Here is a 16,856-nt window from a genome sequence, read left to right as displayed (position 1 = left end):
ACCATATTTGCTGCTGAGCCAGCCTCGCCAGAGCCCTGCCCTCATAAGCCCTGACTTCATGGGGGCCAAGATCAAACATGGGAAGACGAGGACGCGAAAAGCTGCCTTTGCTGCCTGAGGGCCCTTTCTCGGGTAAACCGTCTGTGTCTGTCTTCCCTCCTCAGAGACAAGCGGGACTTCGTGTCGGCAGGGGCGGCTGCTGGCGTCGCTGCAGCCTTTGGGGCTCCCATTGGGGGGACCTTGTTCAGTCTGGAGGAGGGCTCGTCCTTCTGGAACCAGGGGCTCACGTGGAAAGTGGTAAGGAGGGCCTTTGGTGAAAACCTCCTTCGCTTAGCCCCATCCCGAAATTTAAGCTGGACACGTCTTACTCAATAGATTTCCCTGTAGTTTCGATGAGACGGGATGATTCAGTGTATTGGAAATTCCTTTGCTCTAGACGCCCATCACCGCCAAACCACGGCCTTTTTAACACATCTCATGCCCTCCTCATCCCCGCATCAAACTGCCGTTATCCTCTCTCAATGAACCGTCCGACGTGGTCACGCGGAACTGGCGGTGGTCGTCAGGCAGGCGGCAGCAGAGCCCGCCCTCGAACCCCTGTCTCCCACCTCCACAGCATGCTCTTCCTCTCGTGTTTCCTCAGGAGCGGGTTCTTTCTCCTGTGGTTATGAGGCGCTGGCACGGGAGCTGGTCCGTAACCGGCTCTAAATAAATAGCTCTCACAACAGGCTGCTGGAAGGGAAACTTCTCGTGGCCTGATTTTTGGCTGTTTACACAGTGGGTGTATTTGCTACAGTGTTACCTGGAGTTTGCAGGTTCTTATGGGGGCAGGAGGTTTTGTGAGGGAGCATCAGAGAGAAAGGAGGACTTGTCACTATTGAATGTTCTTATTTCTGTCACCTGTCCCCTTAGCTCTTTTGTTCCATGTCTGCCACCTTCACCCTCAACTTCTTTCGTTCCGGGATTCAGTTTGGAAGTTGGGGTGCTTTCCAGCTCCCTGGATTGCTGAACTTCGGCGAGTTTAAGGTATGTTTTGTCCTTCCCCCCAGAATTTCTTACTTGACCTATGGCAATTGCTCTTTAGTAAGGTACCAGGGGGAAGTGATCGGAAGGGTAGGCACAGCTTCAGGTGGGGTATCTGTGCCCTGCTGGTCTCCTGCGCCTGCCCCCTGCTCGGCGTGGGCACCGGCTCTCACGGAGAGAAGGAGCCACCCCTCTCGTGTCTGTCTCCTCTGCTCTGTCCCTTGCTGTTCTCATGGGCACCGTGCTTTTCTTCTCTCTCTCCCTTGCCCCTTCTCTCAGTGCTCTGACTCTGATAAAAAATGTCATCTCTGGACAGCTATGGATTTGGGGTTCTTCGTTGTGATGGGGATCATTGGGGGCCTCTTGGGAGCCACGTTCAACTGTCTGAACAAGAGGCTTGCAAAGTACCGCATGCGGAACGTGCACCCGAAACCCAAGCTCGTCAGGTACCTGTGCAGTCGCCGCCCCTGCCTGCGTGGCTCCCTGCGCGCTGCGTGGGCCATCTCTCCCGAGGGAGGCGATTCTGGGAACAGATGCTGCCTCCCACACCAGCTCGATTTCACATCTGAGGTCGGGAATGTAGGCGGGGTTATAAATCTTCTGCGTTTGTCAGACAGGCCGAAGGCTGAGTCCGAGCTTAATTGACATCAGAGTTGCTGGTTCACTCCTAGCCTTCCCTGACTTGCCACTAGGACACATGACAAAGTCAGAGGAGTCCATGAGACTCTCGCTCCTGGGACCTAAAATAAAAGCCCATTTTGTCCTTCGGAGAGCGATGATGTGGACATAGCAACCCACGTACGTGGCTGCCCACTTTTTACATAATAATTGCTGGAACACAGCGCGTCACTGACAAATTCTGCACAAGTGCTGACCGACCAGGGGCTGCTGCGCGTGCTCTTCAAGGAGATGAGGGTGGGGTAGGCAGTCACGTTTTTGAGTTCCCGAGTCTTTTATCGCATAATAACAACTGCGCTTTGCTCCCTAGAGTCTTAGAGAGCCTCTTGGTGTCTCTGGTAACCACGGTGGTGGTGTTCGTGGCCTCAATGGTGTTAGGAGAATGCCGACAGATATCGTCTTCGAGTCAAGACGGTAATGACTCGTTCCTGCTCCAGGTAAGCCCAGAGCACCTGCTGCCTTCATCCTATACCTACAAGAAGAATCCAGAAATGTATGACATGCCTCCGTCTCAGGCTAATGGACGTGTTGGGTTTAAGAGAGAGAGGAATGTGTAGTAGGCTTTTTACCTGAGAGGATGTGCATCCTCTGTCTCCTTCACATCTGTGAACGGTCCTGGTCATCACAGAGGAGAACGCCCCTCTCTCTCCCTCTCTCCCTCTCTCCCTCTCCTTCCCCGCCACCGCCACGAGTTTACAAGAGTCGCCCTAAGTCCGGGAGAAACGAGTGTCTGTCTCAGGGCAAACCGCGGTCCTGGTTCTTCCTGGCGTTTGGTCATTTCCTGGCATGCGTCCCTTTTGCATTCCATTTCTCTTCCTAGGAGTAGGTGGTATTTTCTGTAACCTTTCCCTGGAATAACAAGGTCAGTAGGTGGGCGATGGAGCTCACTCAACCCTGTGTTTTTGATCCAACCTGGTGGGTCTGAGAGCTGGGCTATGGGCAGCCAGGTGTGTGGTTCTAGCCTTGAGGGTGGAGCCTGGGGAGTGCTCTGTACCTGTCTTCTTGTTGAAGTACCTGAGTAGCCGCTCGAGTTCATCAGAGCCGCTTTGGGGCCTCTGTCTTGGATGGCTGCTGCTTCACTGTCCCCCAGACCAGTCCACGAGCAGCGAGAACGTATCAGACCAGGGGGCAGCAAACTATGGCCCATAAGCCAAATCTGGACCTTGGCAACTGCTTGTTTTCACGTAGCCCCCAAGCTAAGAACGGTTTTTACATTTTTAGAGAGTTGCAAAAAGAAAAGAATATGCAACAGAGACTGTACGTGGCCTGCAAAGTCGAGAATATTTACTGTCTGGCTCTTCACAGAAAAAAATTGCCAATCTCTGTTCCTAGTTATCCTCATTTACCAGACCAGGGTTTTCTAAGATGTGTTCTCAGGAATGATGACTTATGTGATTTAAAAACAAATGGAAAAGGATTCTGTGGTCGGATGGGTTAACCAGAAGTTTAAATTTTCTTTAACGTAGGGTGGCCTAGGACCCTTAAAATTCCAATGAGAACGCTGAACGTTTGGAACGTGTACCGCGTGTCACATACCCCACTAAGCACTGTACATACGTGATCTCATGTAATCCTTACCACTACCGTGTTGGCTCGTACTGTATCCCCATTTTAAGATGAGAAAACTTGGGCAAAGTGAGGTCTTGACCAAAGTCACTCAGCTAGTAATGTAGCATGGGCAGGTATCATTCCCATTTTATAAATGAGGAAACTGAAGCATCACACAATAAAATACCTCTCCCAGGGTCGCTAAATTAGAGTGTCAAATCCGTCTGCTTCTGGAGCCTGTGCCCTGCTCTTAGCGGACACTCCGGTTTCCAGCAAGCGCTGTGATGCTGCTCAGTGCATGGGACTCGTTCCAGGAAAGCTGCAGGACCGCGTTCCTGCAGACGTGGCTTGGGAGGCACTGCGTGTGTCAGTCAGTGCGTGATCGTCTCAGCTTGTCCACAGGGCCCTGTTCCGCACACATTTCTCCTTTGCCGGCTCTTCCCTGCCAGGTTCCACCAACAGGGGGCGCTGTCCTGTTTCCCCGTGGCAGCCTTCATTCATCCAGCCATATCGCCCAGCCAGGTTCACCTGGTAGGATTACACAAACCCCTCCCCTAGTGTTACAGTGTCCCACCAAAGGGCTTCTCTGCAGTGTTATTAATAGAATTGAATCCAGGAAAAATCCACATCCTTAACGAGCTTTGTAATAACGCTCTATTTGTCTGCCTAGCGATAGGCGTGCAGTTCACCCCCTGTACTGTCGTACGCCATCAACTAGATCAAGAACTGTCATACTCCAAGTACCTTGTCCTCTCATGAGTCAGGTGGTATCAGGATCTCTTGACACACAAAAGTGGAAAGAATGAGAGGGCCGAAATGCGGAGAAATAATCTTTTTCCAGCTGGGATTTTGTTCAGCCTGGCGGAACCTGGGGAGGGGCGGCCAGGAGCACAGCATCTGCATCAGGACGCGCATGGAAGCACGTTCGCTCCTGCAGCAGATTCAGAGTGGAGGCTGTTTCCATTTGGAGCCGAAGTTGAGGCATTGTCGAGCAGTACCCTGAACACTCCTCCATAAACCTGTCCACTCCCAGCCACTTGTCTGTCGCCTGCCTCATCTTCCCCCAGTCCACGGGGCTCTCAGGCCAGGCTTCTAGCCATATCACTTCATCAGCACTGGGAGAGGAGGCAGGGCCAAATCTATTATGCATCACAGTTGTGATTATAGTTCCATTATGAATGTGGATGAACGTGGGCCCTGGTCCTGATTCATTCATTCTCAGAAGCAAGGAATATGATACCAGTTGGCTGCTCTTGGGTGTAGATCTATTTTTTGCTGCCTGCTTAATTTACGGGAAAAGCTGGCAAGCCAGACTTTTTCTACCCAGGTGAGGACCCCCCGCTTGAGGACTGAATGCCCCAGTCATGTGTACTGACCTCGTGTTGTCTTTGCTTCCTGTTTCTTAGGTCACGTCCGAAGATGCGAATTCAAGTATCAAGAACTTTTTTTGTCCCAACGAGACCTACAATGACATGGCCACACTCTTCTTCAATCCCCAGGAGTCTGCCATCCTTCAGCTCTTCCACCAGGACGGTGAGTATCCGTGTGCCTGCCCACTCCTGGGTGGTTGGTTTTTTCTGCGGAGAACAGATGGTTAGTATTTCTCTGACCCTCTGTTGGCCCGCAGACACAGCCAGGCTTGCCCTTAATTCTGAGCAAGAACAGGACTTTTCCTTTGTAATACCAACCCAGACAAGATTAGAGTTTCTGCCTCCGGTGTTGGAAGTGAACCGGTTGGGGTACGGAAGGACCTGGTAGGAGCCGAGGCGGTCTGGCGGGTCTTGGCCGGCATCTGGGAGTGGGACTCATGTCGGTCCTTGCCTTGCAGGTACCTTTAGCCCCATCACTTTGGCCTTGTTCTTCGTCCTCTATTTCTTGCTTGCATGTTGGACTTACGGCATTTCTGTTCCAAGTGGCCTTTTTGTGCCTTCTCTGCTCTGTGGAGCTGCGTTTGGACGTTTAGTTGCCAATGTCCTCAAAAGGTACAGAGCGTGTGTGTGTGTGTGTGTGTGCGCGCGTGTGTGTGCGTTTGCACACACATGTGTGCCCATGCACAGGCGTGTGAACCATAGTCCCCGCCCCCCTCGCCCGGTTTGACTCTAAGCCTTGTTCTTGGTGTCTTTCCTCGCCAGCTACATTGGATTGGGCCATATCTACTCGGGGACCTTCGCCCTGATTGGTGCCGCGGCTTTCTTGGGTGGGGTCGTCCGTATGACCATCAGTCTCACAGTCATCCTGATTGAGTCTACCAATGAGATCACCTACGGACTTCCCATTATGATCACTCTGATGGTGAGCGCGCCTCTTCTAGGCCTCTTTCAGGTTCAGGGCCAAGTTCACCCCACAGCAGCCTCTTTTTAAATCTTGGCTTTGTGTTTCAGGTGGCCAAATGGACAGGCGACTTTTTCAATAAGGGCATTTATGATATCCACGTGGGCCTGCGAGGGGTGCCACTTCTGGAATGGGAGACAGAGGTGGAGATGGACAAGTAAGGCCGCGATATCTCCGCATGTCCTGGTTGCAGAATTTATCAACTCTAGGGCCCAAGGAATATTTGTATTAGGGCAGGAAATGTTTATTTAGATTCTTGGGTTGGAATTCAGTGAAACAGTAAATAACAGGAAGGTCATTGAAGCATATTTGTTTCCGGGCACGGTTGAGAATGTCGAACAGTTACTACGGTGTGGCCGGGAGCTGGGGCAGGGCGGGGGCTGAGGCAGACAGGGCTACTTCAGGGTTTTGTTTGGTTCCTGTGGCGTGCTGGTTAAATAGGAAGCGAGGTCTCTGCATAAAGCCTGTGTTAGGATTGAATGTTTAAACGAAGGCTCTACTAAGCCCTGGGAGTGAAACTAGCTTGCCTCACGTGTGCCTAACGAAATGTCGTTCCTTCAACAGTGATTGTTCTGGGCATAGTCACCAAATTATCCAGCGGCCCACAAGTAGTTTGGACCTCTGGTGTCTGGGTGTCACACATGGCCCTTATCATCTAATGTAGCGGTCAGCAAACTTCTGTAAAGGGACAGGTAGTAAATATTTTCAGCTTTACAGGCCATGTGGTCTGTCACAGCTCTCCAGCTCTGCGTCCGTAGTGCAGAAGCAGCCACAGACAATATGTAAATGAGCGAGCAAGGGGATTTGACCTGTGGGCTGCAGGTGCCATCCCTGGTCTGAAAGGACACCTTTTTTTTTTTTAATTCCAGTAGTATGATTAGCAATTCACCTGGAGTGCGCCTGGAGTACAGAGGAGGGGTTGGCCAGTGCTCCTAGGCAAGCAGATGGGGTTCTTGGTGAGGGGACTTTTCATACAAGGGATGAGTAGAGGCCCCCCAGTTTGACAAAGCAGGGAGGGGCTGGCTGGCCAGGCATGGGGGAGGGTCACGTACAAAGGGGAAGAAAGGGCAGAGGAGCGTGTGTTCGAGGAAGTGCTAGAGATGGCTCAGAAGAGACAGAGCAGGTGGTCCAGGAGGTGCAGGAGGACCAGCGCCGCCCCCTCATGCTTGCTCCGGGGGAGCTGCAGGCTCTGTCGTGAGGCTGGCTGGCTTCCCTCCCTCCCCCAGACTGAGGGCCAGTGACATCATGGAACCCAACCTGACCTACGTCTACCCGCACACCCGCATCCAGTCTCTGGTCAGCATCCTGCGCACCACTGTCCACCATGCCTTCCCGGTGGTCACGGAGAACCGGGGCAATGAGAAGGAGTTCATGAAGGGCAACCAGCTCATCAGTAACAACATCAAATTCAAGGTAAAGAAAACTGCCCGAGAGGAAAGGTGGGCAGGAGATGGCCAGCCGTTCCTTATGTTCACACTGGTCTAGCGCTGGCTCTTAGGACAGTCACACTCTTCATTACATGTGACGGTGAGTAGACTCGACAGCGAGAGTGGACTTTGTTAGACCATCAGGGCACATGTCCGTTTTCCCAGCAAGCACGTGGACGGGTTTTTTTCCATCAGCTGTCTTCAGGACTCCTTGTTTAGAATGTGCAGGTGTATTGGAGAGGGCTCTAGAGTCGTCACCAGACGTGGGTGTTGACCTGCTTAGGGAGGAAGAAGAAGTCAATCGACAGTCACAGGGCTGACAGGGAAGTGAAGAACCAGGGCGATGCCCTCGGGCACGTGCCGGCAGCTGACGGACACTCAGGGTACCAGGCGGCCTCGGCGCCACCTGCTCTCTGTCCTCTGATTGCTCCCAATTTGAAATCCAGGCAGAGGGAAAGTCCCGTTGCCTCACTTGGGCCATGTGCCACCGCTTGGCTTTGGGAACATGGAGATCAGTCCCACCCAGACATGACGTAGGAGAGGGGTTGACCCCACCGGAGAACCGTGACGCTCCTCCCAAATCACAGGAGCAGGGATGTGAGGCCGGCACACACCGCAGCGTCTAGCAAGCCCTGCGGCGCCGGCTCCAAAAGGCTCCCGCGACTCACAGCCCCTGGGCCCCCACAGAGATTTTTCACCTCGGTGGGCATGTGCTTCTGGCCCTCACTGTCACCCAGATCCCTAAGCTAAATGGACGCTGTGCCAGAAGTAGATGCTGCGTTGGCGTGCCCGCCTCCCTGGTAGAAACCTCTGCCGTCGTCACCTCCTCCCCGCCCACAGAAATCCAGCATCCTCACCCGAGCCGCTGAGCAGCGCAGACGCAGCCAGTCCATGAAGTCCTACCCGTCGAGCGAGCTGCGGAACATGTGTGACGAGCACGTGGCCTCCGAGGAGCCGGCAGAGAAGGAGGACCTCCTGCAGCAGATGCTCGAGCGGAGGTGAGCGGCCGCTCTCCCGCCACACAGGCACCGGCGGCCTGCAGCCCCAGGAAGGCCGGCCCTTTGCTCGGGTCCTGTCAGGCAGCTCCCGAGTTTGGGGGCGATTGGGGGGGTGGGTTAGGGTGCGGACGGAAAGCGATCCCGCTGAGGGTATACTAGGCAGCGTCTGGTTTTTGTATAACAGATACACTCCCTACCCCAACCTATACCCTGATCAGTCCCCAAGTGAAGACTGGACCATGGAGGAACGCTTCCGCCCTCTGACCTTCCACGGCCTGATCCTTCGGTCGCAGCTTGTCACCCTGCTCGTCCGAGGAGTTTGTTATTCTGAAAGTCAGTCGGTAAGTCTGTCTTCTTTTCCGAACCGGGATTGTGGAAGGCACGGTGGCAGGAACACAGCTCTCGACCTCAGGGAGGACAGAGGGGCTACTCAGAGTCCACGTGCCAGCGGGCTGCTGTCGAGGGACACACAGCCCACAGTTCCCCTGCTGCAGTCGGCGTCTCCAGGTGACTTGAAGCAGGCGGTGTGACTTCCCCCTAGTCGGTCTCTGCCCCATTTGTCAAGCGTCCTTCTGCCAGCCTGCAGGCTTTTGATGTGGTGTCTTAGTGTCAGGTGCAAATGAACTTTCTTACATGTGCTGTCAAGAAATAGCATTCTTCCCGTGAATTCCCCTGCAATTTCCTTTTTCACTTTCATTTGGTTTTTGTAGAGATAAGCAGGGGCGGGGTGTATCGTTCAAAATGTCCCTGTCGCCACCTGAGACTTGCTCAGCCCCATACACTTCTTCCCTTTAGATGGAGCTGGGAAAAGGAGGCTAAGTCGGTGCTTAGAAGCCTAGTTTCTAAACCGACTCTCCCAAGGGAGGCCAGCCAGCGGTCACTGTTCCGACTGGCCTAGAGAAGAGCAGCTAACGTGGGGCAGGACAGGAAGGGCCGCAGGTGGAGTGGCCGGGACCTGAGGGTGTGGTTCGTGGGGAGGAGCAGCCCGGCGGGAAGTGGGTGGAGGTGATGTGTGGAGCATGGGACAGGGGAGCTGGAGGAGTGGGGTCGCAGGGTTCCAGAGGCCTTTCCCGCACACGCACCAGCCCGAGCAGGCCTGGTAGAGCAGTGGGCGTCGGGTACTGGACGGAGAAATCTGTGTGCAGGGCAGAGATCGGGGCAGAGCAGTGGCCAGTAGTTGTGATCACTGTGGTCACTTGTGGCCCAGTGACAGTCAGCAGCAATGAAAGCTGAGGGAAAATCCAGGAGAGTCAGAATGGGTGAACCGTAACAGAGCTACTGTCTGGGTTTCCTGTGGCTGCTGTATCCAGCCCCAACCAACCGGGTGGCTTCGAGCAGGAATTATTCTTCCACAGGTCTCACGTACAAAGTCCAGCATCGACAGGGCCGTGCTGTGCTCTCTCTGGAGTCTCCGGTGGGGCCCTTCCTGTCCCTCCTAGTTTGTGGTCGTAGCCAGCATCCTCGGTGTTCCTCGACTATGGACACATCACATCTGCCTCTTTATCACATGGCTTCTCCCTGTGCCTCTCCTTTTTTATGAGGTCCCCAGTCATTGGATTTAGGGCCCTCCTTAATCCAGGACGACCTCGTCTTGACTTGATGACATCTGCAAAGACCCTGTTTCCAATAAGGCCACATTCGCAGGCACTAAGGGTTAAGAATTGGACATATCTTTTGGGGGGACACAAGTCAACCCACGCAGCTCTTATTAGTTAGCACTTTTCTAATTTAAATTCCAGAATAACCCACGTCCATTTTGCAGTTGAAGAAAGGGTAGTTCGGAGAGGTGAGGAGACTTGCCCAGGTTGACGCTGGCTTCGGATCGCCCCATGTCACTCCGCAGCACCTGTTCTGGCCCCTGCTCTGCACCACCTCGCTCTCAGCAGGGCCGTTGCTGGGCGGATACGGACGGGAAGAGGGAGGGGGCTCTAATGGGACCCTGCCAGCAGCCATGCCCGGTGCAAGGACAGTGTCTTAGTGTCTTGGTTGGGATTGCAGAGCTCCAGCCAGCCGCGCCTTTCCTATGCCGAGATGGCCGAGGATTACCCGCGGTACCCCGACATCCACGACCTGGACCTGACGCTCCTGAACCCGCGGATGATTGTGGTGAGGAAGGCGGCCCCTCTGAGACGGGCCGCAGGGAAGGGCTGCTGCCCATCTGTGCTGTCCGTGTCCCATCCCGGTCAGGGCGGAACTGGCTGCAGGTAACTCATGTTGTCTCTGCTCTGCAGGATGTCACCCCGTACATGAACCCTTCGCCCTTCACTGTCTCACCCAACACCCACGTCTCCCAAGTTTTCAGCCTGTTCAGAACGATGGGCCTGCGGCACCTGCCGGTGGTGAACGCGGTGGGAGAGGTGAGTCCGAGTTCCGCCAGAGGACGGGGGACCCTGCCAGCCTCAGTGGTCCATCCACCCACCTTCAGGGACCACAGCTGCTGTACGGGAGTCAGGGCTCCGCAGCCCGAGGACACATCAGAGTCCCTCAGGGGGATCTCTCAGACGCACACCTCTGCAGCTGTCCCCCAGGAGTGAGGGGGCGAGTGGGCGGGTGGGGCTTGGGGAGGCTTCACGAACCCTTCCTGTTGCCTCCTGCGTTTCTCATGTGCTGTCTCCTGCATGGCCAGCAGATGTCGCCAGAGGCACAGCGGCCTTTTTTTCTGCATCCCAGAAAAGCTCAGGGTCGTCCTTCCTCTCAAATGGCTCTTCACCTTTGACCCAGCAACACCTCCTGGGGATAGGGGGTTCCCCATCCGTTCATAACATTAAATGAGAGAATTTCAAGCAAAATACTTAGAGATACAACATTTAGTAATTATTGCTGCAGACTTTTCCTTTTTTTTAGAATTCTATTTTTTATTATATGTTATAGAAAAATAAGAAAATATAAGTAAAGAAAAAGAAATACCAAACCCTTATCCCTACAGAGATGTGATTTTTCAAGATACGTTCTTTCTCTTTTCTCTGCATCTAGTAGAAATTTTATGTAACAAGTTTTGATGAGTATGTTATCATTTAACCTCTTTAATACTCTAATTTTTCATTTAACCTATAAAAAAATTTACTTTGGACAGCAGAAAACGTTCATTTAACAACATGTCAGTGGCTCAACAGCCCTCTGTCGCGTGGCTGTCCTGTCACGCATTCAGTAGTCCTCTTTCGTGGGATCTCCAGTTAAATTTCACTACAGTCGTCACCCGTTTGAGGCTTTCCATACACGCTAGCAGAGCGCCCTACAGGAAGTGACACCTCGCTCAAGTAAAAACGTGGGACAACAGAACACGGCATGGCACAGCTGGTTCTGACGTTTACTGCAGTGGGTCGAATCATGCTCCTTGAGACACAGCTGCACCGACAGCCCCAACAGTTTATGGTGGGGGGCCACGTCAGTGACAGATGCGAGTCCTCGCAGCGACTGATAAACGACCATTTAGGAAAAACACTTTTCTGAACTCTCACACTCTACTGTACTTCTGTCGCCATATGTGTGGGGGTTTCCCCACATCAGGCAAATCTCTGATCCTCTGGCCACCAGCTACAGGTCCTACAGTTTAACTCAGTTCTGACACTGTCTGCCTGGAGATGATGTCAGCTCCCACAGGCGAAGGGCTCAGTCCCACAAGACTGTCCCCCAACCTCCACTTCAGATGTCAGTCAAAAGTCCCAGATGTCACCTATGCTTCTGAGCAGCTGGCTATAAGTCAGATTCCCATGACACAGAACTCAGGGAAACTGTTTATTTCCTAGATTACCACTTTATCATGAAGAAATGTAACTCAGGAACAGCCAGGTGCTCAGGGCAAGGTGTGCGAGAGGGGGTGGAGCCTCCATGCCCCTCCGGCACACCACCCTCCTGGCACCCTACATGATCACCAGCCTGGAAGTCTGTAGTCTAGGAATTTTAATCCAGGCTTCATTACATAGGTGTGATGATTACGTCATTGGCTGTCAGTGATAGATTTACCTTCTGGCCCCTCCTCCCACACAGGTGGGGGTGGGGCTGAAAGTTTCCATCCTCTAATCACATGGTTGGTTCCAGCCTCCCTCCTTAGGGACTTTCTAAAAGTTACACCATTAACATAAACTCCGGTATAGTTGAAATGTGCTTGTTTTGAATAATAAAAGACATCCTATTACTCATCATTGAGGAAAGTCTTAGAGTTTAAGAGTTTTTTGTCAGGATCTAGGACAAAGACCAAATACGTATTTTGTATAAATCAGTATCACAGTGACTCGGGTAGTTATGAAGATGGTATTTTTGAGCTGTAGCAGGGCCCACGGCATCTCAGAACCCTTCGCTGGGCGCCGCATCGTGCGCACACACGTGCAGCAGGCTGTGTCTGGCGAGAACTAAGAAAGCTGGCAAGTGTCCCTTTTTTAAAAAGACATGCAAATTCAGATTTCAGCTGGCCCAACTACAACCTTCTATAGACCTAAACGTGTCCCATTGGCCTCCAGTTTATGAACCTTAGTTATCTGTTTGTCTCGTTCCGTCTAGAAATGAGATAGCCTTCGGAATGAGTGTCTGATCACGTCATTACGTCTGTTCTGCACTGTGCAGGACCTGGTTCTGTCCCCGCTGCTCCCCGTGACAGACCGGTGAGCAGTCCACTCACATTGTTGCCCCAGCGGCTTTTACTCTGTGAGCGACTTGGGTCTTTTTCTCATTCTAGATTGTCGGGATCATCACCCGACACAACCTGACGTACGAATTTCTGCAGGCTCGGCTGCGGCAGCATTGCCAGACCATCTGAGGGCTTGGCTCGGCCTGCCGCGGGCCAGCCCACCCTCTCCTGGAGCTGCGGGGGGATGCAGCTCGCTCATGCTTCGTCGCCGTGGCTGGCTGCGTTGGTCCAGGGCACGGAAGGTGCCCAGTCACCCACTCGCTCAGAAAGGCTGCAGTCATTGGACACTTTGCTGGCCAGAGATCCTGGGGATGGTGTCGAACCATCAGAGTTTGGGCTTGTCTGACTTTCTCAGCAAGTATCTTCCTGTTTGCCGCCCCCCGAGTTCCTACCATCCAGTGTCGCACAGGCCCCAGGCCCCTGCACCCCCCGAGCACCAGGGCCAGAGCGGAAGGCAGGCCTCCCCAACTGGAGGGCATCACCCAGAACAGTGTCCCTGCCCCCTTACCCCCCAGGAGCCCCAGCTGTGGCCTTAAACCATGAGAGGGGACCGTGGCCAAGGCAAACACTGGGGGGGTCCCAGTTGCAAAATTAAGTGAACTACTAAATTCAGGAGTTGGGCACCGAAACGGTGTTTCAGGGAGGCCTTCCTCGGGGGGACTGTCAGCTCGGCATCTGCGACAGGTCATTTTGCAGGAAGTGTTGTGCTTCCGCGGCATGAGCTCTGGCGCTCTGGTCTGGCCCCGTGGTTTCAGTCTCCTGAGAGCCACCACCCTCCAGAAGCACAAAGCATTAAAGTCCCTCCGACAACCTCTGAACAAGAAATCCGGCAGAAGGGTCAGATTGGCGTCTGCCCTGGTTTTTAACATTTCAGCTTTCTCTCCATTTCCCAAATTACTCATGGTCTCCTAGTGAGTTTTTTATCCTGATTTGTCCCTGTGCCTTTTCACGTCCACTAAATTACTAAACTTCCCTTAAGTTTCTGCCCGCGTCTTCCTGGTAAAGCCTCCACAGCCCAGAGGATCTTGGCATCGCTCCCCATCCCAAGTTCACTAAAAGCAGGGCACCCCTAGGTGGCTCTGGGGGATGATCCAGCTGTTTCTAAGGTGGAAAGGAGTGAATCCTGAGCCAATGGCCCCTGCAAGGTACATGATGTGGCTTGAAAAACCAGAGCGTTTTGATGATTTATTCGAGGAAGAGGGTGTCGGCCCTTCACAAACCTCTGTCACTTCCCTGCTCACACCCCCAGCCTACTGAGGGGCTCCGAAATGAAAACTTCAGGAGGCTCTGCTGTGCCGCTGGGAGGCTGGCAGGGGGAGAGGGGGCTGCTTCGTGCCAGCACATGCCCCAAGGCTTTATCATCGAACATAGGAAGCTTCCTTCTGTCTTTCAGTGACACGGTTTCTCTCCAGGCTGGCCGGTCCTCTCTGCACAGACACCCAAAGTGAGCATTTGAATGTCAGGCATTTGTACTCACGCTCCTCTCGCTTCTGCTCTCTCTATGCGTTTGTCAGCATCCCCGGCCCATCAGACAACCTGCTGGCAGCTGTGCTTTGGGACTCAAGATGGCATTCCTTTGCATTTGTTTTTCTAATCATGGAAGTTGCCTGAGGGCATCGGTGCCTGGCCCTGGCAACCCTGTTCTTTCGCTCTCAGCCTTATCTTGACTTCGATGCCCAGACCCTTTCAGCCGGGGGTGGGTGTCGGTCCCAGTCCTGCCAGCTCAGGGCTTATGCTCAGCGCTCTCTAGGGAGTAATTCCACTTGAGCTGCTTCAGGATCTTTTCCACAGGACTGCGACCCCCTCTGTTCTTCCCATTCGCTTATCCCTTAGACCAAAAGTACTTCGATGCCTAAGCTTTGAGCAACCCCGGATGCACACGATTTGTGAAACGTGGGTGGCGCTCCCAGTAAATTGTTGAGGTCACAAGGACCAAAACGGCAACCCTGTAAGTGACTGTGTCCTGCTAGCGGCCGCTTTGTCGCAGAGCAGCCTGCACAGCTGACTGCACTGTTTTTTTCCATTTATGAAGAAGGAAGCCAATCATGAAAGTCAGGAGAATGGCATGACTGCCCATCACAGAAACTGAACGCCCGCTTCCCAGCCCCCACCGAGACTGGCAGAACTAGAGTCCCGCAGGAGGACCTCTGGCCTCCAGGGGTCTGGGTCCCCAGCTGCTGCCCTCAAGGCCACCCCCGTGAATGTTGTTGGAATTTATCCCTCGTGCACATAGTGCTGTTTTTAAGTCACCAGGTGTTTCGTTCCCATCAGTGTAGCCCAGAGACAGCAGAATGCAAATGCCTCCCACCCCCTGAACGGACTGGATGGCCACCAACGAGGACCTAGACCCAGGCCCCTCTGGAAAGGCCCGTAGTTTCCTGTCCTCTGTGCACATCTGTCCTTTCTGGATAAGCCCAAAGACAACCCCTGCTCCACTGGTAACAAAATAACTGAGCCTCGCTCTTTTGATTTCTTAGAAACCTACATGTCAACGTCTCACCTCATACCAGGCCCATGGCCTCCCCCGGGGTAATGTCCCTCCATAGGCAAAAATCCACAGACGGGCTCGGGAGTTGGTGACAGGTGGTCGTGTTCTGTCTCCAGCTTGGTGTTTCGTGGTCCCTTGGCCAAGGGGATGGGGGAAAGGGGGACCTTTGCACCCTGGGGGACGATTTACTCATGACTTTGTTTAACAAATGGCTTCTGGCGGGAATGGACACTTAGGTGCTTGACCCAACCGACCATATGACGTTTCTGATGCAAAATTGCACACTTGACAGAGTGCTTGGTGACAAGAAAGCCTCTGGAAAGGCCAGGCGCGGCCTCCTGGGCCTGCAGTATTGATGTGCAGTATTGCCCCACAGCTCCTGTGGCCCTTGGTCATTTCAACAGTAGCTGCTTCTTTTTTTTCTGTTTGCACTGTTCGTTTATACAGTAATGTTAGCTAATTCCACTGTGTATATAAATTGTATTTTTTTTAATTTGTAAAATTCTATTTTTATTTGAACTTTTGAAACTTGGAAGTTCTCATCATAACCTTAACACGTCAGAATAAAATATCTTCATCTGTCTTTGTTAGCCTTTTTCTTTAGAGTGGTAGTTGATTTTTATTTTATTCCCTCTCTCTTTCTGATATGTAAAAATTGCAAAGCTAGAAAGTAGTTTTATAGTCTCAGATCTCCCCTCATAGTTTTCCCAGCAAGACTTCAATCACAGGGGTCCACTCCCTCCCTTAATAAGGCCCAGTTCCGTCCTGTGGATCTCAGCCAAAATCCTGGGGTCACCCCTCGGGTTCTCCCTCCATGCTAACACGGTTGGATCTTGCTGACTTATCTTCTTCTCCTTTAAAAACCTACTACCTATTCCAGCTGCTGCCGTCCGTAGCAATAGGAGGAGAATCCATGTGTCTCCCGACAGTGTTGTGTGTAGGAATTTGCCCCACAAACAGATTCCCCCAGTAGCCGACAGAGGAAACGAAATCCATGCTGAGTCTGTAGATCCATGCTGAGACCCCGTGCCTGGCTTCTGCTGGTGCCATCTGTCATTGCTTTTTCTTCACTCCCGAGTTTGCCAGAAATCTGGCTTGCTTTGTCTCTAATCTGCTTCAAGTGGCCAATCTATCTATCTGCGGTGGAAATGGTCTCGTCAGTTCAGGACCCCTCCGTCTATCCCCAAGTTTCCTAAGTTCCAGGGGCATTTTCTGTATATTTGGCACTTTCAGGGGATTCCATTCAGTGAGAACCCACTGCATCACGGTGACACCTTGAGAGTGTGCCCAGCTGGCCACTCTCCTCCTAGCAACTCCCACTCCCCCAGGGCCTGACCACCGGAGCCAAGCTTGGACAGACATTTCTTCCAGTCTTTCTACCCTTGTCCTCGTTGGTCCTTCTCTGCTTCTTGGTTTTCCACTGTTCTGAGTTTGAAGTCCACACAAGGAACATTTTTACTGGAAAGTGCTTAGGTTAGCGCTCTCCCCGCCCGCTCCCTAACCATCAATTCACTTCCAGCTTCCCCTTCCCTCTATAAGGAGTGAGTTGCTATTTTATGACTTCCTTTCTCGATTCCTATATGCGACCAAGACAAGGTGACTGACATTTTTAGAGCATCAACTGTGCCATGTACTGCAGGGAGTATTGATGGTGCATTTGCCCTCCAGGAGCTTGCAAACCAGAGACACAGACACAATTACATACCAGACAAATCATGGCACAGTAGTCAGGGAAGGCT

At 52.8% G+C, this 16,856-nt stretch overlaps 1 protein-coding gene across 6 annotated transcripts in view; it reads left to right on the top strand.

Moving 5' to 3' along the window:
* CLCN6 (chloride voltage-gated channel 6) overlaps positions 1–13,612 on the top strand; it is a 27,300-nt gene extending 13,688 nt beyond the window's left edge. Inside the window, exons 10-23 of one of the 6 annotated variants that reach the window (XR_003047030.1) lie at positions 165–297; positions 913–1,026; positions 1,303–1,469; positions 2,012–2,138; positions 4,656–4,782; positions 5,078–5,231; positions 5,382–5,541; positions 5,631–5,737; positions 6,807–6,993; positions 7,848–8,005; positions 8,190–8,346; positions 9,745–9,791; positions 10,004–10,111; positions 10,237–10,253. Coding sequence is in view for 2 of the 6 variants with exons in the window: in XM_006914347.2 (XP_006914409.1) it covers positions 165–297; positions 913–1,026; positions 1,303–1,469; positions 2,012–2,138; positions 4,656–4,782; positions 5,078–5,231; positions 5,382–5,541; positions 5,631–5,737; positions 6,807–6,993; positions 7,848–8,005; positions 8,190–8,346; positions 10,004–10,111; positions 10,237–10,362; positions 12,678–12,758 (1,906 nt within the window). In the remaining 4 variants the exon portion in view is untranslated. Of the gene's footprint in view, positions 1–164; positions 298–912; positions 1,027–1,302; positions 1,470–2,011; positions 2,139–4,655; positions 4,783–5,077; positions 5,232–5,381; positions 5,542–5,630; positions 5,738–6,806; positions 6,994–7,847; positions 8,006–8,189; positions 8,347–9,360; positions 9,792–10,003; positions 10,112–10,236; positions 10,363–12,677 lie in introns of those variants that run through there. The other 5 variants (XM_006914347.2, XR_001517119.2, XR_003047032.1 and 2 more) reach the window with 5 other exon arrangements.
* The last annotated feature ends 3,244 nt before the right edge of the window (positions 13,613–16,856 follow it).

Source organism: Pteropus alecto, unplaced genomic scaffold, assembly GCF_000325575.1.
Source record: "Pteropus alecto unplaced genomic scaffold, ASM32557v1 scaffold125, whole genome shotgun sequence".
Lineage (NCBI taxonomy): Eukaryota > Metazoa > Chordata > Mammalia > Chiroptera > Pteropodidae > Pteropus > Pteropus alecto.
This window is presented reverse-complemented; position numbering and strand designations above follow the sequence as displayed.